A 25,534-nucleotide genomic window follows, 5' to 3' on the forward strand; every position below is an offset into this window, starting at 1 on the left:
ACTTTGCCATAGAATTCTATCATATCCTGCAGGTGTGGTGCAGTTTTTCAAAGTGCACCAAACCCACAGGTATAAAACCAGAAGTCTATGGCTCAGTGCAGGTAAGCCACAGGTACACTGTGCTACACCTGCAGATCAGTTTAACCCCCCTAGCGGTAATCCCGAGTCTGGCTCGGGTTGGAATTTTACTGACAGGAGCAGTAACCCAGAGCCAGACTCGGGATCGCATCGCTGGATGCAGGGGAGGACACAGGGAGAGTTACTTACCTTGTCCCCTGGATCCAGCGATGTTCCCCGCGCTGTGTGATCGAGCTGTCCTCCGCTCGATTCACAGTGCCGAATACCGCCGAGCTCCGTTCCCTGCGACGTTACAGCGCACAGGAGTGGAGAACGGCGGCAAATTCAAAAAAGTAAAAACACACAAAATCTTACAGATTACAGTGCTGTATTAAAAAATACACACCCCCTTTGTCCCTAGTGGTCTGTGCAGTGCCCTGCATGCACTTTTATATTATAAATACTGTTTTTTCTGCCTGAATTTGGAGATTGTCCATAGCAACCAAAAAGTGTCCCTTTTTCAGTGTTTTAGGATTTGATTACATTATTGAATAATTTTTATTATTCTTTATTATATTATAAACTTTATCATACCCGGGATGTCTGCTAGACTCTGGTTTGAACAGATTTAAGAGAGTTATTCCTAAGAATTGCAGGACTACAATATAAAACGCCAAATTTCCATGCAAAATAATTGTACCACTTTCAGCACCTAAATCCAGATTGAATCATACCGCCAGGGAGGTTAAAAGCAGCCCAGTAACCACTGCAGAACAGATATGCCCATATATACACTGTGATTTTGGTAATATACTTGCTGTCCCAGGCAGAGTGCATTTGGTATCACTCCACCTATGACAGGAGCCGGTGCTATACAGGAAGCATTGGCTTATGTGGCTCTGCTCCGCAGCTGCTTGCTTCCTCTACCGCTGGCTTCATTCACAACACTGATGCTCTGGCATGGTGGGTAAACAACCTGCAATCTGGGCTTGCTAACCCGCCATCCCAGAGCAGGAGGTCACGGGCCGCATCAGAGGGCTCCGCGGGCCACTGCTTGGGCACCCCTGCTCTAGGGCCTCTGCTTTAAAAAAAAAAAAAGTAAAATGTTTGGGGGTACTAAGTCATTTTTTAGCAGAAAAAGAATGATTTTCACCTATATACAAAAAGTGCCAGAAAAAAAATGGTCTTCAAGTGGTTAATTCTCCTTTGCATTGTATGTACTGTTACACATCGCTGACAGTCAGCTGCATCTTCTGCAACATGAGAATAGTCTGAAAAAGTCAAATATAAAATGGATTTCAATTTACTCATCTGCAGTGCCTATGTGTTAATAGAAGATGAAAAGTAAAAAGCAAGTAGAAATAAGTAGCATGCCCTCCAGGTTTGTTCCTGTGAAGGTCTGAGAAGCCTCATTCATGAATCACCCAGTTGTATAGTGTGGAAAATCTCTGGTCTGTAATAGGGAGTGCCTGTTCTATGCACACATTGCAATTTAAAGCTTCGGGGAGAAGTGCTACTGCGGGCTCTGTGTTTATGTCTGCAGGCTTTATTCCAGTGATACATAAACAAATCACTCCAGCCACTGCCAAATTCCCTCTAGCCAATCGTAACCAGTGATGTCATTCTATAACACCCAAACCTTATAAATATTCTCCAAACCAAGAACCAGGCAGCATCCCTCACTCAGCACTAATTCCAGTCTCAGCAGAGAGACAACAAAGATGAAGAACTCCCTGGCGGATTGGTTGATCTTTTTCTTGGATAAGATATCAGTGGTGGCCAGCTTCAAACTCTTTAGCATGCCAGATGAAAGTGAGGGAGATCACCATTATCAGGACAGTTCCTATTTTAGGCGGGGAGATTTGTTAGAAGTTCCCAGGACGCTGTTTGTACACTTTGGGATTTATTTGGGGAATAACAAGGTTGCCCATCTGATGCCAGATATCCTTCCTACCCTGACAGATGACAAGTGTCTGATTGACAAAGTGGTGACTAACAAAAGGCTGATCCTGGGGGTCCTGGCTAAGGTGGCCAGTATCAGGGTGGACACTGTGCAGGACTTTGCCTATGGTGGAACCATAATAGTTAATCACATGGACAGCAGCTTCAAGACAAAACCACTTTGTAACGAGGAAGTGGCCCAAAGGGCTGAAAAGTTACTGGGGGCCACGCCATACAGCCTGCTGTGGGATAACTGCGAGCACTTTGTGACCTATTGTAGATATGGCTTGCCTGTGAGCTTTCAGACCGATAAGGTAAACAACATTAGCGTGCATCACTCTTTCGTTTCGTTTATGATGTTCTTCTTGCATTGACTTATAGCATGCATGAACATATTTTTTTTTTTTTGTATAATCAAGTTTTATTAAAGATTGCAATAAAAAAAGGGAACAAATACAGTTACACGTATGGCATGAACATAAAATAGGAACTAATCTGTTATGAATATTGGTCATACAGAAATCATCGACAATATGGGGGATATTTACTAAAGGAAAATCCACTTTGCACTGCAAGTGCACTTGGAAGTGCAATTGGAAGTAAAGTCGCTGAAGATCCGAGGGGGACATACAAGGAAAATAAAAAACAGCATTTTAGCTTACACATGATTGGATGATAACATCAGCAGAGCTTCCCCTCATTTTAGATCTTCCCCTTAGATTTAGACCGACTGCACTTCCAAGTGCAATTGCGTTGCAATGTGGATTTGCCTTTTGTAAATAACCCCCTGTGCCTCTTTTTCTTCTAGCACATTTATTAATTAAATGCATCATTTTTTTTAATATACTACACAATTAAAAAACTCTGCTTCTGTAGGATAATATCTAAAGGTATGGCATACAAATTGAAATCATTTGTCTGGCTGCATACATACTGTTCATACACTTGCGTGCATCTATCGTTAAAGGGTAACTCCACTTTCATGGGACGAAATTGCAAATAAAAAAAAAAATGTACAGGCATACCCCACTAAGTACACAATGGGGTTTATTTACTAAAGCTGGAAAATGCGAAATCAGTCTCATGTCTGCATAGAAATCAATGAGCTTCCAGGTTTTATTACCAAAGCTTAATTGAACAATCTGGGGTTAGAAGCTCATTGGTTTCTATGCAGAAGTGAGCCTGATTTTGCACTTTCCAGCTTTAGTAAATAAAAACCATTGTGTACGTAAAAGTGGGGTATGCTAGTAGCTCATAAAATTGCAACACAAGTCAGATTCCAATTGAATGTTAATAAAAATTGCCTTTCCTTTTCAATCTGCAGAGCTGTCATTTTCTGTAAAATGCAATATGGCAACCTGGAAGTGTACAAAATGCCCCCAAGAATTGTTATTTCCTGCTTGTGTGCTTGGTTTACTGATTTTCCCAGAAGTCTGAACTAAGATACAAGTCAGATTTGTGCAATTACCTGCAACAAAAATGTCATTTTTGGCGAAATAGCCCAAAAGGGAAATCACATCTAAAAGAATACAGACCTTCCCACTTTCCTCATTTAAACCCTGAACGTGCAGCAGCCGATTGATAATTATAAAATCACTCCCATTCTCATCCAAACAGTTATTTTTTTAGACTAACAAAAGGCAGGAATCTGCAACAATGTTTGGTAAAATCCATGCAATGTACATATATCATCCTGAGGGGAACATCTTTTTTCCTAACAAAAATGGAGATACTGGATAGACTTAGATCAATGGTTGCATTGAAATCCTGCTACAGGAGTATAGCAAGACTTATTTTCTACATATTCCTTGTTTTAGTATTACTTTTGCAAGGTAAATCCTTTCCTTGATATCCACTGACCTCTAACTTTTACTATGAAGATAACAGCCAAGCCACCTTGGTGAACATGTAATCTGCTCACAGTGGTGTAGTAAGGAGCACCCCTGACCTGCTCAACAAAGAGAAGCTGCATTAAAGGCGCTACTGTGAAATGCCATAGAAGCTGATCACTAAAATAGTAGCAGAATATATAAACTATCCAAACATCCATTTAATCCGTTATGATCATTTTGTGCTTAACATCTCAGTTATTGTCTATTAACACTCTGGAGAAAGAAAAACGTGCACGTAGGGGTTGATTTACTAAAACTGAAGAGTGCAAATCAGCTTCCAGGTATTTTTGTCAAAGCTTATTTGAACAAGCTGAAGTTAGATGCTGATTGGTTACCATGCACAGATGCGCCGTATTTTGTACTCTCCAGTTTTAGTAAATCAACCCAATAATCCTTAAAGTGATTTTAGAGGCTCAAGGTGTTTTACCTCCATGCATTCTATGAGGTAAATATCCTGCAATATGTGCAGAAGCCCCCACTAAGACCCCTTTCACACTGGGGCGTTTTTCAGGCGCTTTAGCGTTAAAAAAAGCACCTGTAAAGCGCTCGAAAGAAGCCTCATCTGCAGTCCCAATGTGAAAGCCCGAGTGCTTTAAGCCACACACCCAGTCGGAGAATCCGTCGGAATGTGCCTATCGGACCGTGTTGTCGGATAATCCGACTGTGTGTGGTATGCATCGGACTGATTCCGTCCGAATATCAGTCGGACCAAATTTTCCAACTTGCTGGAAATATTTTCCTGACAAACTGGTCCGATCGGACATACTCCAATCATGTGTAGAGAATTCCAATAGGACAAAGTGCCACACATGCTCAGATCAAATTCCTACACCAAAGCTATTGGCTACTAGCCTGAACGTAGTCCCATCGTAACGAAATAACGTCATCACGTTCTGAACGATTGGATTTTCCGACAACTTCGTCCGACCGTGTGTATGCAACAGTTTCGGACAAGATCCGTCGGACAGAATCCGTCGGATTTGGTTGTCGGAATCTCTGACCGTGTGCACAAGGGCTAAGAGTCCTTTCACAATGTCAGTTACCCAAAAAATGCTGGTAAAGCGACATTTTACCGGTGCTATTGGGGTGCATTTTCACTTTTGTCCCATTGGAAGTGGTCACCATTATAATCAGAGAGAGTGAATCTGCCCTGCAAAGTCACAGATATCAATAAAAGCCTCACGGTGATGTAATCCCTCAGAAGTATTGGGACGCCTGCCTTTACACGCATATGAACTGGCATCCCAGTCTTATTCCATAGGGTTCAATATTGAGTTGGCACACACTTTGCAGCTATAACAGCTTCAACTTTTCTGTGTAGGCTGCCCACAAGGTTTAGGTGTGTGTCTATGGGAATGTTTGACCATTCTTCCAGAAGCGCATTTATGAAGTCAGACACTGATGTTGGATGAGAAGGCCTGGCTCAAAGCCTTCAATCTAATTCGTCCCAAAGGTGTTCTATTGGGTTGGGATCACGACTCTGTGCAGGCCAGTCTAGTTCCTCCACCCCAAACTCCCTCATCCATGTCTTTATGGACCTTGCTTTGTGCACTGGTGCACAGTAATGTTAGAACAGGTAGGGGCCATCCCCAAGGAGCCAAGCCTAACCCCTGAAAAAAAAAACACACCATAACCCCCCCCCCCCCACAAAATGAATTGGACCTGTGCACAAAGCAAGGTCCATAAAGACATGGATGAGCAAGTTTAGGGTGAAGGAACTTGGCTGGCCTTCAGAGTCCTGACCTCAACCTGATATAACACCTTTGGGGTTAATTTCTGTGAAGACTGCAAGCCAGGCCTTCTCATCCAACATCAGTGTCTGACCTCACAAATGTGCTTCTGGAAAAATGGTCAAACATTCCCATAGACACACTCCTAAACTTGTGGACAGCCTTCTCAGAAGAGTTGAAGCTGCAAAGGGTGGGCCAAATCAATATTGAATCCTATGGACTAAGACTGGGATGTCATTCAAGATCATGTGCTTGTAAAGGCAAGCACCCCAATACTTTTGAGGGATTACAACACCCATGAGGCTTTTATTGATATCTGTGACTTTGCAGGGCAGATTCACTCTCTCTCATTATACGATATAGTGTGTGTGTGTGTGTGTATATATATATATATATATATATATATATATATATATATATATATATATATATATATAAAATATTATACATATATATACTTTAATAGGTGCACCTTGCTAGTTTTAGGTTGGACCCCCTTTTGCCTTCAGAATTGCCTTAAATCTTCGTGGCATAGATTCAACAAGGTGTTGGAAACATTCCTCAGAGATTTTGGTCCATATTGACATGATAGCATCATGCAGTTGCTGCAGATTTGTCGGCTGCACATCTATGATGCGAATCTCCCATTTCAACACATTCCAAAGGTGCTCTATGTGATTGAGATCTGGTGACTGTGGAGGCCATTGGAGTGAACTCATTGTCATGTTCAAGAAACTAGTTTGACATGATTTGAGCTTTGTGACATGGTGCATTATTCTGCTGGAAGGAGCCATCAGTAGATGGGTACACTGTAGTCATAAAGAGATGGACATGGTCATCAACAATACTCAGGTAGGCTGTGGTGTTTAAATGATGCTCAATTGGTACTAAGGGGCCCAAAGTGTGCCAAGGAAATATCCCTCACACCATTACACCACCAGCCTGAACTGTTGATACAAGGCCCATCATTGTGAATTGCCAGATCTGTTCCAAGCAGGGGCGGACTGACCATTGGGCCACTCGGGCACTGCCCGAGGGCCCCGAGTCACTAGGGGGCCCCATCAGGGTTGCCAGCCTCAGTAAAACCAGGGACGGTATGTAAAAATCTGTGTTTTTTTTACATCTGTCTCTGAAATGTGCCTTACCGACATCCTTTTGGTCTAAAAATCCCAAGATTATAGCTGCCCCACCTCTCCAGTACCTTCTCAGCCAATAGAAACATGTCTGTGTATACTGTGTGTACATGTTTTTGTATACTGTGTGATTGTATACTGTGTGTGTGTATACTGTGTGGCCCCATAATCTCGGATTGCCCGGGGGCCCCATAATCTCCTATTGCCCGGGGGCCCCATGAGTTGTCAGTCCACCCCTGGTTCCAAGTTAGTGGAACCAACCTGCCCTTGTATGATCAATAGCACATTATGAGGAGAATTCATTAGGGGGTTATAGGCATCTTTTAGAATTTTGTTTGGGCACAGCACCAAAAGTGTTGGTGTTTTGGGTAATGACATTAGCCGTATCCCTGTTTACATTTAGCTTTTGGCAGGGGAATCTCCCTGCGACAGCTAAATGAGGCCTGGGGACAGCGACAGTCCTATGCTCTGAGTAGTGACATACTTCTATGTGCCAGACCAGAGTTGGTCCTAATTACTGACAGTTTCCTAAATGGAGAACTGGCTGTAATTGTTTTTAAGAATTTGTCTCTGCTATAAAAAAATCGACTCTTAAAGTGGCAGTTTACTGAATTTACCTCAGGTGTCCGCAATGTTAATGACACTGGCATACTTGTCTGAATTGGGCTGCTTGCAGACTGATGACCACACTTCAGGAGCAGCACAGTGTGCCCGTGGGTTTGGTATGGGTTAGCTTCACTTTCCCATAGAGTTCTATTAGGTCCTGTGGTTTTGGTACACTTTCAGAAAGCACATCAATGATGCAACATGCAGGAGTTTTGGTACACTTTCAGAAAGTGCACCAAAACCACAGGACCCAATAGAACTCTATTGCAAAGAGCAGCTAACTTGCACCAAACCTGGGGGTACCCTGCAGTGTGGTCAAACCAATCCGCTTCAGTCTGAAAGTAGCCTTAGACATGGAAACTTTAAGGGAGCTACCACCAGAAAAGTGGCAGTAGAGCCATTTTGAATTCCCCAGTATGTTTTCTGTACACAGTCCAGAGTGATACTTGAGTAGTACTTTCTTAAAAACAACTTTAATATTTTTCTAAGCATTCATACAGGAAATCATGCTATGAAATCATAGTCTGTACTTTCTTGAAAAAAGCTGTTTCTCTCAGTAGCAGTAAAATGTGTTACATGAGAACAGAACTCTCTTATTTATGCCAGGTACAAACTGTTAACTCTGTATGTAAAGATGCCAAATAATAACACACCAGTATTATCTACTATAATTCTTAGGGTTTTACCTATATTTTTCTGCTGACAATGGAATGAGAAACAACAATTCTATGTTTTCACTATAAATCAAATTGATTTATATCACATTTGTATATTTTTTCACAGAATCTCCAAATAAAAACATGTTCAGTATATAACAGTATTGAAGTACTGTATATCGCTGTCTGCTAATATTCCTTATGTTATGACACACCTGTCCTATCTTTTTGTCTCCTGTTATCCTCTTTAGGGATGGCCGAACTGTTCGCCCGACTGTCAGTTTGCGACAAATTTTGCGTGTTCGCGATTCGCCCCAATCGGCGGACTATTGCCGCTGTTTGCCCGGCGGACATATGTGTTTACATTGGGAAAGAACTTTGACCCATCATGACACATCCATCATGGGGTACAGAACAGCCAATTGAGACATTTCAGCACATGGACAATTGAACATTCCCCCTACCTTATAAATAGACCTGATCTGGTGGCCATTTTACATTCTGTCTTATGTCAGTGTAGGGACAGGACGCTGTGTGGAGCAGGGAGAGACTTTATTGACACAAATCGCTAGCTATTAGGTCCACAAAAGTCCTTTTAAGGACTGGTATAGGTGTAGTACAGTATATAGGGTTCAGTGCACTGCTGTGCTGGTGATTGCAGCAGCCTTTCTTTTGTCAGTGTAGGGACAGGACGCTGTGTGGAGCAGGGACAGTCAGTTTAATCACTAGCTAGCTATTACTACTAGGACCACAAAGGTCCTTTTAAGGACTGGTATAGGTGTACAATATATAGGGTGCTGGTGCATTGCTGTGCTGGTGATTGCAGCTGTCTCTTGTCAGTGTAGAGACAGGACACTGTGTGGAGCAGGGACAGTCAGTTTAATCACTAGCTAGCTATTACTACTAGGTCCACAAAGGTCCTTTTAAGGACTGGTATAGGTGTAGAACAGTGTATAGGGTTCAGTGCACTGCTGTGCTGGTGATTGCAGCTGTCTTTTGTCAGTGTAGGGACAGGACGCTGTGTGGAGCAGGGACAGTCAGTTTAATCACTAGCTAGCTATTACTACTAGGTCCACAAAGGTCCTTTTAAGGACTGGTATAGGTGTACAATATATAGGGTGCTGGTGCATTGCTGTGCTGCAGATTACTGCTCGTTTCTGCAGCTGTCTTTTATCAGTGTAGGGACTGAGGGACAGTCTGCAAATCACTAGCTACTAGGTCCACAAAGGTCCTTTTAAGGACTGGTATAGGTGTACTATTTGGTGTGCAGTATATAGGTGTGTAATACACATATAAAATACTTGCACATATAGAAAGCATAGTATAGTGCATTTCCACTGTGCAGCATTGTGACTGCTGAGAGTTTCTGCTGCGACACTACAAAGAGTGACAAACGCAATAAAAAAATGTGTTATAACTAGTGTGATAGACCAGTGGCCCCCAAAAATGACAGATTGAAGCGGGGTGTTATATACCTTCTTCCACATACATACTGCACTTCTCTAGAGACTTTTGTCACAGGGTCATTTAAAAAATGACAGGCAGAGGAAGAGGCAGGCCTTTCTCTAGGGTTGGTAGGGGTAGGGCAGGAGCAACAGGCTTGAGCCAAACTGGCAAATTGCAGAAGGTGCGTGCGATTACGTCAAAGGACGCACCAGACTTGGTTGAGTGGCTCACTCAGCCTTACTCTTCTGCACCCTCCTCATCCTCTCGATCTGCACCCTCTTCTTCACTCTCTGCTGTGTGCACCCCCAAAGACACTACCACCAACACCACCACCACCATCATATACCTTCCGCTTGAGTCACAGGAATTATTTACCGATCCATATCAAGACATTTCTGATGCGCAGCCACTCTTGGCATTGGATCAGGAAGAGGAGGTAGCAACAACCGCCACTCAGCAGTCTGACGACAGTACCCAGATCAGCCCAAGGAGGAGGTTGGTCCCCGCTGTTGCTGCCTACTCCGAGATCTCTAATTATAGCGGTGGGGAAGGTGACGTTGATGATGACGTGTCTAGTGATGTCACGTGGTTGCCTACAAGAGAGGAAGAGGAGGGGAGTTCAGAGGGAGATATGGACCAGCAGATAGGGAGGAGAAGCAGGAAGAACTTACATTGCACAGGAGGGACAAAGCAGACTGCTAATGTATCAGGAGCGGGGCATCAACCATGTACCATGTACGGTCACATCTGGCGCTCCCAGGACGCCGGCACATGGCTCCGCAGTGCGGGCTTTTTTTAACGTGTTGCCATCTGCAATCTTTGCAGTCAACGCATAAGTCGCGGTAAGCCCAACACTCACCTAGGGACTACCGCCTTAAGAAGGCACATGAGCTGCCATCACCGAGCTCAATGGGAGCAACGGAACACACAAAGCCACACTCCAGGCTCTCACCGTCCAGCCTCGTCTTCTACTTCTCTTTCTCCTCTCTCCTCACAATTGTCCTCCACTCCACCTTCCATCACGCCATCCTCACGTTTTTCTGAAAAAAGGCAGGCTTTCGTGGGCCAAATGTTTGAGCGTAAAAAAAATGATGACGCCGGATAACCCTCTTGCCCAACGGTTGACGGCTGGCTTGTCAGAACTGACAGCCCGCCAACCACTGCCATATAAACTGGTGGACCCGGAGGCCTTCGAAAATTTGTGGCCATTGGAACACCACAATGGAAGGTCCCAGGAAGGAAGTATTTCTCACAGAAGGGTATCCCAGAGCTATATGGCCATGTTCAGCGGCAAGTGAATGTGTCTCTGGCACAAAATGTCGGTACCAAGATACATCTGACCACAGACACGTGGTCTAGCAAACAGGGGCAGGGAAGGTATATCACTTTTACTACCCTCTGAGTGAACCTTCTGACGGCCGTCAAGCGTGTAACCCGTGGCACCCGTGTAGATTTGGTTTTACTGCCACGGATTGCATGCAGGCCTGGCTCTTCTTCTCCTCCTCCTACTCCATCCTCCTCCCTCTCCTCCTTGGCTGACTCCTCCTTTTCCGCTGCTAGCGTCTCTTCCGATGCGCCGCCCAAGCTCCCCAAAACCTATTCGACATGCCAAGTGAGACGTTGCCATGCTGTGCTGCATCTGTTGTGCCTGGAAGCCAAGAGCCACACTGGCCCTGCATTCCTTTGAGCTTTGCCTTCACAGGCAGATCAGTGGCTAACATCGCTCAATTTGACAGTTGGTAAAGTGGTGTGTAACAACGGTGCGAATCTGCTTAGCACATTGAAACAGGGCAAAATTACGCACGTGGCATGCATGGCACATGTCTTAAACTTGGTCGTGCAACAAGTCGTTGTCAAATACCCTGGGGTCCAGGACATCTTGCGGCAGGCAAGGAAAATCTCAGCCCATTTCAGAAGATCTTACAGGGCCATGGCTTGCCTTGCTGACATTCAGCTGCGACACAATCTGCTGGTCAGACGTCTTATTTGCGATTGTCCGACGCGATGGAACTCAACCTTCTATATGCTTGATAGGCTGCTCCAGCAGAAATGTGCAGTTAATGTCTACCTGTACGAACTCTGCAGCAGAACAGATTCTGGGGAGCTTGGTTTATTTTCACTGCGCCAGTGGCTGCTCATGAGCAACGCATGCAGACTTCTGCGGCCATTAGATGAGATCACCAAACTGGTCAGTCGCAGCCATGGCGCCATCAGTGACATGGTACCTTATGCCTTCTTTATGGAGCATGCATTGCGTCGTGTCATTGATCAAGCCATGGAGGAGCAGGAGCAGGAAGATGTGGAAGTCGCTATGCTGGATGAATTCCCAGGGGGGGCTACTCTATCTGAGACAAGTCAACAACAGGAGTCTGAAGAGGAGTCAGAGGAGGATGGTGCCGGGCTGATCAGGAGGAGCAAGAAGAGCATGCTTTAAACATTTCTGGGATCCCTGTTGTTGTGCGTGGATGGGGAGGGGAGAACGAGGAGGACGACATTATCCTAGATGATGAGCAGGAGCCAGGCCACCACACCGCTTCCAGTTTAGTGCAAATGGGGGCCTTCATGCTCCAGTGGTTTAACAGGGACCCCCATATAGAAAGCATAAGGGTCAAGGACCAGTACTGGGTGACAACGTATTTAGACCCCCAGTACAGACACAAAATGGCAGTAATGTTACCACGTCACTGAGGGCTGTCTGAATGGAGCACTTCCAGGCCTTGCTTCGAGAAATGCTGCATTCTGCTTTTGCGTGCGCTGGCAGAGGAGGAATTTCCACTCCCAGAGAAAGAGTTGCGGGTACCAATCCAACAGCGCCTGCAAGAAGAGGCCGGTTTGAAGATGTGTTGGTGACTTCTGATATGAGGTCATTCTTTTAGCCAACCCATTGACAGGTGTCATCCGGATCCAGCATCAGACTGACAGGTGTCCGATTACATCGGGTTAACGGCCGATGTGGATGCTCTGAGGAGTGATGAACCCCTGGACTATTGGTGGGGCAGGCTTGACCTCTGGCCAGAGCTTGCCCAATTTGCAATGGAACTGTTGGCTTTCCCCTCGTCCAGTGTCCTGTCTGAAAGGACGTTCAGCGCAGCAGGGGGGATTGTGACCGATAAGCGCACTCGCCTAGCTCACGACAGTGTTGACTACCTCACATTTCTAAAAATGAATGAGACATAGATCTCGGAGGAATTCAACACATGTAGACCAGTAGACCATGTATATCTCTATAAACTATTTATTTAATCGAGCACACAGACCTTTTTTCTACATTTGGCTCACTTCCTTGTACAAAAAAAGCACACCGTACTATATGCCCATACCCTCCTGTTTGAAGAGGTTGAGCGGTGACATATTTTTGGGGCCCAGCAGCGAGTTGCTGGTATCAGTGCTGCTGTCCGTGCTCTATATCACGGTGCTGGTGTCAGTGCTCTCTATCACATTGCTGGTGTCAGTGCTCTCACGGTGCTGGTGTCAGTGCTCTCTATCTCGGTGCTGGTGTCAGTGCACTCTATCACGGTGCTGGTGTCAGTGCTCTCTATCACGGTGCTGGTGTCAGTGCTCTATATCACGGTGCTGGTGTCAGTGCTCTCTATCACGGTGCTGGTGTCCGTGCTCTCACGGTGCTGGTGTCAGTGCACTCTATCATGGTGCTGGTGTCAGTGCTCTCTATCACGGTGCTGGTGTCAGTGCTCTCACAGTGCTGGTGTCAGTGCACTCTATCATGGTGCTGGTGTCAGTGCTCTATATAACGGTACTGGTGTCAGTGCTCTCACGGTGCTGGTGTCAGTGCACTCTATCACGGTGCTGGTGTCAGTACTCTCTATCTCGGTGCTGGTGTCAGTGCACTCTATCACGGTGCTGGTGTCAGTGCTCTCACGATGCTGGTGTCAGTGCACTCTATCACGGTGCTGGTGTCAGTGCACTCTATCACGGTGCTGGTGTCAGTGCACTCTATCACAGTGCTGGTGTCAGTGCTCTCTATCACGGTGCTGGTGTCAGTGCACTCTATCACGGTGCTGGTGTCAGTGCACTCTATCACGGTGCTGGTGTCAGTGCCCTCTATCACGGTGCTAGTGTCAGAGCACTCTATCATGGTGCTGGTGTCAGTGCTCTCACGGTGCTGGTGTCAGTGCACTCTATCACGGTGCTGGTGTCAGTGCTCTCACGGTGCTGGTGTCAGTGCACTCTATCATGGTGCTGGTGTCAGTGCACTCTATCACGGTGCTGATGTCAGTGCTCTATATCACGGTGCTGGTGTCAGTGCTCTATATCACGGTGCTGGTGTCAGTGCTCTCTATCGCGGTGCTGGTGTCAGTGCTCTCACGGTGCTGGTGTCAGTGCACTCTATCACGGTGCTGGTGTCAGTGCTCTCTATCTCGGTGCTGGTGTCAGTGCTCTCATGGTGCTGGTGTCAGTGCACTCTATCATGGTGCTGGTGTCAGTGCTCTCTATCATGGTGCTGGTGTCAGTGCTCTCTATCAGGGTGCTGGTGTCAGTGCTCTCTATCACGGTGCTGGTGTCAGTGCTCTCACGGTGCTGGTGTCAGTGCACTCTATCACGGTGCTGGTGTCAGTGCTCTCTATCACGGTGCTGGTGTCAGTGCTCTCTATCACGGTGCTGGTGTCAGTGCTCTATATCGCGGTGCTGGTGTCAGTGCTCTCACGGTGCTGGTGTCAGTGCACTCTATCACGGTGCTGGTGTCAGTGCTCTCTATCTTGGTGCTGGTGTCAGTGCTCTCATGGTGCTGGTGTCAGTGCACTCTATCACGGTGCTGGTGTCAGTGCACTCTATCACGGTGCTGGTGTCAGTGCACTCTATCACGGTGCTGGTGTCAGTGCACTCTATCACGGTGCTGGTGTCGTGCTCTCTATCTCGGTACTGGTGTCAGTGCTCTCTATCACGGTGCTGGTGTCAGTGCTCTCTATCACGGTGCTGGTGTCAGTGCTCTCACAGTGCTGGTGTCAGTGCACTCTATCACGGTGCTGGTGTCAGTGCACTCTATCACGGTGCTGGTGTCAGTGCTCTCTATCTCGGTGCTAGTGTCAGTGCACTCTATCTCGGTGCTGGTGTCAGTGCACTGTATCACGGTGCTGGTGTCAGTGCTCTCTATCACGGTGCTGGTGTCAGTGCTCTATATCATGGTGCTGGTGTCAGTGCTCTCTATCACAGTGCTGGTGTCAGTGCTCTCTATCATGGTGCTGGTGTCAGTGCTCTCTATCACGGTGCTGGTGTCAGTGCCCTCTATCACGGTGCTGGTGTCAGAGCACTCTATGATGGTGCTGGTGTCAGTGCTCTCACGGTGCTGGTGTCAGTGCACTCTATCACGGTGCTGGTGTCAGTGCTCTCACGGTGCTGGTGTCAGTGCACTCTATCATGGTGCTGGTGTCAGTGCACTCTATCACGGTGCTGGTGTCAGTGCTCTCTATCTCGGTGCTGGTGTCAGTGCTCTCATGGTGCTGGTGTCAGTGCTCTCTATCACGGTGCTGGTGTCAGTGCTCTCTATCAGGGTGCTGGTGTCAGTGCTCTCTATCACGGTGCTGGTGTCAGTGCTCTCACGGTGCTGGTGTCAGTGCACTCTATCACGGTGCTGGTGTCAGTGCTCTCTATCACGGTGCTGGTGTCAGTGCTCTATATCACGGTGCTGGTGTCAGTGCTCTCTATCGCGGTGCTGGTGTCAGTGCTCTCATGGTGCTGGTGTCAGTGCACTCTATCACGGTGCTGGTGTCAGTGCTCTCTATCTCGGTGCTAGTGTCAGTGCACTCTATCTCGGTGCTGGTGTCAGTGCACTGTATCACGGTGCTGGTGTCAGTGCTCTCTATCACGGTGCTGGTGTCAGTGCTCTATATCACGGTGCTGGTGTCAGTGCTCTCTATCACAGTGCTGGTGTCAGTGCTCTCACGGTGCTGGTGTCAGTGCTCTCTATCATGGTGCTGGTGTCAGTGATCTCTATCACGGTGCTGGTGTCAGTGCCCTCTATCACGGTGCTGGTGTCAGAGCACTCTATGATGGTGCTGGTGTCAGTGCTCTCACGGTGCTGGTGTCAGTGCACTCTATCACGGTGCTGGTGTCAGTGCTCTCACGGTGCTGGTGTCAGTGCACTCTATCATGGTGCTGGTGTCAGTGCACTCTATCACGGTGCTGGTGTCAGTGCTCTCTATCTCGGTGCTGGTGTCAGTGCTCTCATGGTGCTGGTGTCAGTGCTCTCTATCACGGTGCTGGTGTCAGTGCTCTCTATCAGGGTGCTGGTGTCAGTGCTCTCTATCACGGTGCTGGTGTCAGTGCTCTCACGGTGCTGGTGTCAGTGCACTCTATCACGGTGCTGGTGTCAGTGCTCTCTATCACGGTGCTGGTGTCAGTGCTCTATATCACGGTGCTGGTGTCAGTGCTCTCTATCGCGGTGCTGGTGTCAGTGCTCTCATGGTGCTGGTGTCAGTGCACTCTATCACGGTGCTGGTGTCAGTGCTCTCTATCTCGGTGCTGGTGTCAGTGCTCTCATGGTGCTGGTGTCAGTGCACTCTATCATGGTGCTGGTGTCAGTGCACTCTATCACAGTGCTGGTGTCAGTGCACTCTATCACGGTGCTGGTGTCAGTGCTCTCACAGTGCTGGTGTCAGTGCACTCTATCACGGTGCTGGTGTCAGTGCACTCTATCACGGTGCTGGTGTCAGTGCTCTCTATCTCGGTGCTAGTGTCAGTGCACTCTATCTCGGTGCTGGTGTCAGTGCACTGTATCACGGTGCTGGTGTCAGTGCTCTCTATCACGGTGCTGGTGTCAGTGCTCTATATCACGGTGCTGGTGTCAGTGCTCTCTATCACAGTGCTGGTGTCAGTGCTCTCACGGTGCTGGTGTCAGTGCTCTCTATCATGGTGCTGGTGTCAGTGCTCTCTATCACGGTGCTGGTGTCAGTGCCCTCTATCACGGTGCTGGTGTCAGAGCACTCTATGATGGTGCTGGTGTCAGTGCTCTCACGGTGCTGGTGTCAGTGCACTCTATCACGGTGCTGGTGTCAGTGCTCTCACGGTGCTGGTGTCAGTGCACTCTATCATGGTGCTGGTGTCAGTGCACTCTATCACGGTGCTGGTGTCAGTGCTCTCTATCTCGGTGCTGGTGTCAGTGCTCTCATGGTGCTGGTGTCAGTGCTCTCTATCACGGTGCTGGTGTCAGTGCTCTCTATCAGGGTGCTGGTGTCAGTGCTCTCTATCACGGTGCTGGTGTCAGTGCTCTCACGGTGCTGGTGTCAGTGCACTCTATCACGGTGCTGGTGTCAGTGCTCTCTATCACGGTGCTGGTGTCAGTGCTCTATATCACGGTGCTGGTGTCAGTGCTCTCTATCGCGGTGCTGGTGTCAGTGCTCTCATGGTGCTGGTGTCAGTGCACTCTATCACGGTGCTGGTGTCAGTGCTCTCTATCTCGGTGCTGGTGTCAGTGCTCTCATGGTGCTGGTGTCAGTGCACTCTATCATGGTGCTGGTGTCAGTGCACTCTATCACAGTGCTGGTGTCAGTGCACTCTATCACGGTGCTGGTGTCAGTGCACTCTATCACGGTGCTGGTGTCGTGCTCTCTATCTCGGTACTGGTGTCAGTGCTCTCTATCACGTTGCTGGTGTCAGTGCTCTCTATCTCGGTACTGGTGTCAGTGCTCTCTATCACGGTGCTGGTGTCAGTGCTCTCTATCTCGGTGCTGGTGTCAGTGCTCTCATGGTGCTGGTGTCAGTGCACTCTATCATGGTGCTGGTGTCAGTGCACTCTATCACGGTGCTGATGTCAGTGCACTCTATCACGGTGCTGGTGTCAGTGCACTCTATCACGGTGCTGGTGTCGTGCTCTCTATCTCGGTACTGGTGTCAGTGCTCTCTATCACGGTGCTGGTGTCAGTGCTCTCTATCACGGTGCTGGTGTCAGTGCTCTATATCACTGTTCTGGTGTCAGTGCTCTCTATCACGGTGCTGGTGTCAGTGCTCTCACAGTGCTGGTGTCAGTGCACTCTATCATGGTGCTGGTGTCAGTGCACTCTATCACGGTGCTGGTGTCAGTGCTCTCTATCACGGTGCTGGTGTCAGTGCTCTCTATCACGGTGCTGGTGTCCGTGCTCTATATCACGGTGCTGGTGTCCGTGCTCTATATCACGGTGCTGGTGTCATTGCACTCTATCATGGTGCTGGTGTCAGTGCTCTCATGGTGCTCGTGTCAGTGCACTCTATCACGGTGCTGGTGTCAGTGCTCTCTATCACGGCGCTGGTGTCAGTGCTCTATATCATGGTGCTGAGGTCAGTGCTCTCTATCACGGTGCTGGTGTCAGTGCTCTCACGGTGCTGGTGTCAGTGCACTCTATCACGGTGCTGGTGTCAGTGCTCTCTATCTCGGTGCTGGTGTCAGTGCACTCTATCACGGTGCTGGTGTCAGTGCTCTATATCACAGTGCTGGTGTCAATGCACTCTATCACGGTGCTGGTGTCAGTGCTCTATATCACGGTGCTGGTGTCCGTGCACTCTATCATGGTGCTGGTGTCAGTGCTCTCATGGTGCTCGTGTCAGTGCACTCTATCACGGTGCTGGTGTCAGTGCTCTCTATCACGGCGCTGGTGGCAGTGCTCTATATCACGGTGCTGAGGTCAGTGCTCTCTATCATGGTGCTGGTGTCAGTGCTCTCACGGTGCTGGTGTCAGTGCACTCTATCACGGTGCTGGTGTCTGTGCTCTCTATCTCGGTGCTGGTGTCAGTGCACTCTATCACGGTGCTGGTGTCAGTGCTCTATATCACAGTGCTGGTGTCAGTGCACTCTATCACGGTGCTGGTGTTAGTGCTCTATATCACGGTGCTGGTGATCATCTCCTGCACCCTCTTCATAGCCTACTCTGACCTTTCCTCTCCTCCATTGCCTTCATGCACTCCTGAGTCCTGAATTGTCAAAATTTCACAGTTAAAAAAAGAATGCTTGTAGTTGTCCATCCCAGATTCACTTCATACATGTGTTATGTCAGTGGCCATGTGGTGGGACTATGTGTGCACAGCTAGTAAGTATTTTGTGGCTGAAAATATGACCTGTAGGTTTTTAAAGTTCGCCTGCCATTGATGTCAATGGGGCCCGCCGCAAAATTTGCGGTTCGCAAACTTTTGGCCGCGTTCGCGGTTCGCGCTCACGAAAAGTCCCGTCGGAAGTTTGTCCATCTCTAATCCTCTTATGTTAAGACACATCTCTCCATCATTTTGTCTCCTGATACCCCCTTAAGGTACGACACATTTCTCCATTTTCTGTCTTCTTTCTCCTACCTTGTGTTATAATCTCTCCATCTTTTGTCTCTTGATACCACCTTGTGTTATGACCCGTCTCTCCACCTTTTTGTCTCCTGAAACCCCCTTGTGTTATGACATATCTCTCTATCTTTGTCTTCTGATACCTCATTGTGTTAAGACATGTCTCTTCATCTTTGTCTCTTGATACCCCCTCGTGTTATGACATGTCTCTCCATCGTTGTCTCCTCATACCCCCTTGTGTTATGACATGTCTCTTCAACTTTGTCTCTTGATACCCCCTTGTGTTATGATGCGTCTCTCCATCGTTGTCTCCTCATACCCCCTTGTGTTATGACATGTCTCTCCATCTTTGGCTTCTGATTACCCCCTTATGGTATGACATGTCTTTCCATCTTTTTGTCTCCTTATATCACCTTGTGTTATAACCTGTCTCTCCATCTTTGTCTCCTGATACCCCCTTGTTTTATGACATGTCTCTCCATCTTTGTCTCCCAATACCCCTTTGTGTTATGACATTTCTCTCCATCTTTGTCTACTGATACCCCCTTGTGTTATGACATGTCTCTCCAACTTTATCTCGTCATACCTCCTTGTGTTATGACATGTCTCTCCATCTTTGTCTCCTGATACCCCATTGTGTTACAACATCTCTCTCCATCTTTGTCTCCTTGTGTTATTACATGCATGTCCATCTTTGTCTCTTCATACCCCCTTGTGTTATGACACGTCTCTACATCTTTGTCTCCTGATACCCCCTTGTGTTATGACATGTCTGTCCATTTTTTATTTTTTTTGGCTCCTGATACCTCTTTGTGTTATGACATGTCTCTCCATTTTTTTTCTCTTGATACCCCTTATGGTATGACACATCGCTCCACCTTTTACAAGTCTCCATGGTCTTATATCTAATGTCTGCCCCCTCATAACAGAAGACACTTATTCCCCACTCCATTTTTCCATTGTTATTCCCTTGTGTTATATTTTTCTCCATATTTCTGTCGGTAGACAGCTCTCTTGAATCATGACACGTCTCCATTTTTCTGTCTCCTGTGTCCACCCTTGTTTTATGGCACACCTCTCCATTTTTCTGTCTCCTGTCCCCTCCCTTGTGTTATGGCACGTCTCTCCATCTTTATGTTCTTAGGTAGAAATCACAGGTGCCAAGTAAGGAGTGGACTGCTCTCTAGTTGGCAGACAAACCAGTTCCTGAGGCAGGATTTCCTTTGCTTCCAAAACAGTAAAGCAGGATTCTTATTCTCATTGGGTTTTAATACACACACCACATTATAAGCTTTCTTCCTTCTCTCACTCTGTTTTGCTCATAAAGCATTACATTTTAATAGGCACTTTCCCAGCTCACCAGCTTTATTTCAGAAACTGAAGCCAACATTTTCCAGCGAAAAGTAGTATAGTGATGAAACTATGATCTACACAGAGGGCTTCATTTATAAAACCTGGAGCAACGGAATATATGTTGTCATAACAACCAAAATGTAATTTTACTTTTAAACCTGTATTGATGTTCTGCAGATAAAGAAATACATTGTAGTACTATTTATATAGCTGAACTCCAGAGAAAAATCATTTACCCTTGCAATAGGTTCCCCTCCCCACTGCAAGGGCGACCTGCTCAGTTTATCCTAGGGGATGATGAATACTGTGATATACCTTATTCTTTGCTCCCCTTGAAGCTGGTGCTCTCCTCTACTGTGGGCGAACCCTTACCATCGTCCTGTACAATGCAGGACTGCTGGATTTAATTTGGCTGTAAGCTATGCACAATGACAAACTTTCTATTAGCTTTCCAATAAATGTACCCTAAGCCTTTAGAATACTAAAGCACACAGTTCCAGCTACTTGGGTGTGAAAATGGCAAACAAACCTGTATACATTATGTATTTGTTTAGTCAATGTTTGTCAAAGTGTGAGACTTGTACCATTGGCAATACATCTGTAGAGGGCACATGGCAGGGCTCATCAGCTATGTTAAGGACATGTCTTGTGCATAGACACTGAATAAAGCATGTTGAACCACAAGGATTTAACCTCCAAGGATGCCCCAAGTGCATTTTAGTGAGACCTGAATGCTTATTAAAGACTGACTCAAAGGTCAGAGTGTATGTATAGTCCATGTCATTTGAGAGCAAGCACAAAAGCACAGCACAAGATTAAAGCAAAAAGCAATGTGACTCCGTAGATGGGATACTGTCCACGTACAAAGTGAAGTCTGCATTTTTGTTAAACACAAGTTGGTTTCAGAAGTGGACAGCTCTCCTACAAAGGCTAGGTATATGTGACTCTATCTAACTCAGGGTTTCTCAACTAGGGTTCCATGGAACCCCGGGGTTGCTCCAAATATTGCTAGGGGTTCCTTGAGTAGATATAGTCATTTTTAGCAGGGTTTTCCTGAGACCGGAAAGTTATTTCAAGGGTTCCTTTGTATTGAGAAAGGCTGGCCTAACTACACCTGCACCTGGCTATGCTTAGCACATTCTGAAGAGAAGCTTTGAGCACTCAGCTAAAAGTTGCAGGTAGCATGGTCACCCTGGCTCCAGTTCACACTGTGCCAAGCACACCCAGCATCAGGTTGACCTTTAAAATCTCATATATACCTACCCCCTAAATCTGTGACAAACGTTATTGTCTGATTGTACAATCTTCTTTCAATTCACTTACCACTATTTAGTGCAGGATCACTTAAATAATTTATTCCGTTTATATCTAATCAAGTAGACCCTTGCACTACATAGCATGTTTTTTACTCTAATACATTCTCTGCATTGAGGTACAAAGGCTTCATGTAACCACCCCAGTGCCGTCTTTCACTCCCTACCGCTCACCTCTCTTCCTGCTTTTACAGGAGAAACTGAGGGCAGTGGAATCCTAGACTCCTGCTCCTGTCAATTAAACAGAAGGGAGCGTGAATGTGGTTTACCAGTTTCTATGTGTGTCAAGGCTCCACATGAGTGCCCACACATGGGTGCCACCTTAGCACCTGACTTGCTACAGGAGGCACCCAAAGGAGGAAAGAGCTGACAGCACTGGCAGGGACTGCCTGAAGAGGTGGTATGTGACCAATATTGTTGCACAGAGCAGGTAATTTAAAAATTGTGCCTTTAGTATCACTTTCATTTTTAAATGTTTCTCTTTGGCTAGAGTAAGGTAGGGTTATAACCCCTATCAGGTTTTTTGTTTTTTTTCCCATCTGCCCTTTGGGGAAATTTCTATTTATTTCCTTCCCCATAGCTAAAACAGAAAGTGAGGAAACCCCTGGTTTCCACCAGGGTCAACAGAACTAGTGTGCCCATATGAAGAGTTCCCCTTTGTTCCCGTTGTTGGGACAACCCAGAATTTTGGATTTTCTTTCACATTATCTCTGAGTAATAATAGTAAACAAGACAAATGGAGAGGATAAATCTCTCTAACAGGAACATGGAAAGCAATAAAAATCTGACAGATGTCCTAATCCACCAGAAGTCAGAACCTACAAATACTGTAGCTGCTTATTTTTAATATATTGACACTTACCTGCCCAGGTAGACCGCGATGTCGGTACCCCAGCCGATTTTCAGATCAGCTGTCGGGTGCTGCAGCTGCCATTCCTCGTAAGGGAAATCGGCAGTGAAGCCTTTTTGGCTTCACAGCCTGTTCCCTACTGCGCATGCACGAATCGCACTGCGCTTTCTAACTGGCCCAGTGGCGGAGAAAGGAGGAGGGGCCGCATTTCTGAGGGATGGCTCTGTAGAGCTGTCTCCCGGAAGTAGGGAAGGGTACCTGTCTAAAACAGGGTGCCAAATGTGGCACCAGAGGAAGGGAGGAAGCAGATAAATGGAAGTTCCACTTTTGGGTGGAACTCCGCTTTAAAGTAATTGTAAAACTTATAATTAAAAAAAAACAAGTATTTATTACCTGTTTTGTGTAATGGTATTGCAAAAAGCAGCCCAGAATCTCCTCTTCTTGGGTTTCCCACCAGCACCCTTGGCTCCTCTTCTCTGTGTATCCCCATAAGAAGCTGGTTCCTATGGGGGTGCACCTGCAGGCTCACCCAGGCCCCATCCCGCCCCCCCTCTCACATGATTTAATTGATTGCAACAAGAGCCAAAGAGAGCAGAGAGTGCTGCTGCAGATGGGCACAGCGCTGGATTGAAAAAAGACTTGGTTAATTATAAAAGAGGGTGAGGGGGCGATACAAATACAGAGCCATTTTTTACTTTAATGTGAGGAATACACGTAGGTAAAAAATGCCCTGCCTTTAGAACCACCTTAAAGGAGTATTAAACCCAAAAGCAATTTTTTATTATATTGCAGCTTATCAATTCTTACATGTGAGGGCTGCATTCATTTTCTTCCATTTGTTTTCTTTTTTTAGACCTAATTAAATTGTATTTGTTTTGTTTAGGCTTTCTATGTTTTATTGCCCCCCTTGTGATCCAGTCTGTTGTTTTGCAACAGAACAAGCTGTTCTGCAAATTTAACAGTTTGAGGGTTGAGATAAACCATTTACCACTGACAGGGTTGCTTACAATGATAATTCCTATTTATTTATGTAAAAACCTTTATCCCAAAAGGAAAAAAAACTGCTGTAACTGCTTATAAAGTGTTAGCCGGAGTTTGGCTTCAATTTATTAGTGTCTCTAAATCTACTAGTACATCTAAAGCCCCATACACACTATCAGATTGTCTGCTGAGTTTTTCCTTCAGATTTACCTAAACCATATAATATGAGGTCAAACCTTAGGAGTTTCAATGTGTATGCAATCAGGCAGGCCCTTCTACTACATGGTTTTGGTAAATCTGAAGGAAAAACTCAGCAGACAATCTGATAGTGTATAGGGGGCTTTACAATCCCCTCCCTCCAGACTGACAATGCTGGTGTGGGTGGCAGAGTATTGAGTGGGGGCACGCTAATACTCTAATACAAGAGATCACCAGATCACCAGGTGAAAATAGAAAGAAAAAAGACAAAAAAACAAAAAAAAACAAATGCAGCCATCACATCTAATGATTGGTAAGCTGCTTTGTAATACATTTTTGGTTGCTGCTTTAAGCACAGATGGGCTGATGTCTCCTTGTTGCCAGATCTCCAGGAGTCATGTACTAAAAGTCCAGTTTCCTTTATTCCTTTGCTATGATATATATTTCTGCAGCAATAGGAAGGAAGATTTTGAGATCTTATTAACTACGTGTATTGGGCCAGCAATGGCATTGTGGAATAAGTCTATAAAGATGTGCTTAGTCTGACCTTAGGCTGCATTCACACATGATCGTGGGCGGAGTCGACCGCAATTCTTCTGCACAATATAAAATGGCTACAAAATGGGGGATGCGATTGTGATGCCCTTACTTCTAATGGCACCCCGATCACGGCACAATTTTGTCGTGATTTTCGCACAGTAAATCGCGCTGCAATCCCAACACGTGCCGCTTCTCGCTCATAAAGGAACATGAGCTTCTTTTGGGCGACTCACACGTTGCGATTTGCTGCAATAAGGCTCGGTTCACACAGGGGCGACTTGTCCAGGCGACTTCGCCACCTGACAAGTCGTGCCCCGTTCTGTACTATGGAACCGTTCTAATAGGAGCGACTCAAGTCGCTCCGACTTAGAAAAAAGGTTCCTGTACTACTTTGGGGCGACTTCAGGCGACTTGCATTGACTTCTATACAGAAGTCATTTTGCAAGTCGCCGCTGATCGTGTGCAGGTCGCGGTGCTGCAAGTCATGCCGCCCCTGTGTGAACCGAGCCTTATAGTGTGATTTACTGAGTGACACAAGAAGAGTGCAACTCCTTGTTTATCAATAAATGTGATAACTGTGGGAACATCATTGAAATTGTTACTTCTTTGATATTACTTGTCTCTTTATAATCACTCTAACGAATATTTGTCTTGTTTTCTAGTTTTGTGAGACTGTCAAGAGGATTATCAGAGACCAAAGAAGCGTGTTTCTTTCCGCTGCCTTAGGCCTTGTGCTAATACTGTGTCTGGGAATGGAGCCTTCCACCACCCTCCCCAGTCTCCTCATCACATTCTCTCTGTGGATGGCAAGCTAGTGACAGCAAACATTCCACACCTTGTATATACTGCCTCATGTAATATAGTATATTTATAATAAACAGATAAAATAACAAGGGACGCAAAATGTATGTAATTCCTGTATAAAAAAATTGCATAGATCCATTTTGTACTGTAAAAAATAATAAATCGACCATGCTTAAATGAGAAAGTCTGATTTTTATTGCAACACTAATATGTTGAAACATTATTTTTTGTAGTGACGTCATTGTGTCCCTCAAACACTTATGTTACAAGATTCCGTGTTACCATTTCTAACAATGAGCAGTTTAGATCATCTGTATTTTAAGCTCACTCATAAGGATATGAGTCATGTCAGACATGTTCTGAGGATGTTTCTTTGCTGGGGGTGTAGTATAACAACAGTAAACATCATTTCTACCGACATCAGTAAGCCATCTATTTATTAACCACTTAAGCTCCGGACCATTTGGCTGGCCAAAGACCAGAGCGTGTTTTGTGATTTGGCACTGTGCCGCTTTAACTGACGATTGCGAGGTCGTGCGGCATGGCTCCCAAACAAAATTGATGTCCTTTTATCTCCACAAATAGAGCTTTCTTTTGGTGGTATTTGATCACCCCTGCGGTTTTAGTATTTTTAGTAAAAAAAAACACAATAAGTATATATTGATTGGTTTGCACGGAAGTGATAGCGTCTACAAAATAATATATGTTTTTATTAGTAATGGCGGCGATCTGCGGTTTTTATTGTGACTGCGACATTTAGGCGAACACATCGGACACTT

At 46.1% G+C, this 25,534-nt stretch overlaps 1 protein-coding gene across 1 annotated transcript; it reads left to right on the forward strand.

The window, feature by feature from the left end:
• The first annotated feature begins 1,568 nt into the window (after window positions 1–1,568).
• On the forward strand, window positions 1,569–24,939 carry LRAT (lecithin retinol acyltransferase). Its single transcript, XM_077477081.1, has 2 exons — window positions 1,569–2,312; window positions 24,614–24,939. The coding sequence occupies exons 1-2, from the start codon at window positions 1,779–1,781 to the stop codon at window positions 24,764–24,766; spliced, it is 687 nt and encodes a 228-aa protein (XP_077333207.1). The 5' UTR covers window positions 1,569–1,778; the 3' UTR covers window positions 24,767–24,939.
• Window positions 24,940–25,534: the final 595 nt, after the last annotated feature.

The sequence above is a fragment of the Lithobates pipiens genome, unplaced genomic scaffold (genome assembly GCF_037356315.1).
Source record: "Lithobates pipiens isolate NorthernLeopardFrog02 unplaced genomic scaffold, aLitPip1_a1.2 Scaffold_13, whole genome shotgun sequence".
Lineage (NCBI taxonomy): Eukaryota > Metazoa > Chordata > Amphibia > Anura > Ranidae > Lithobates > Lithobates pipiens.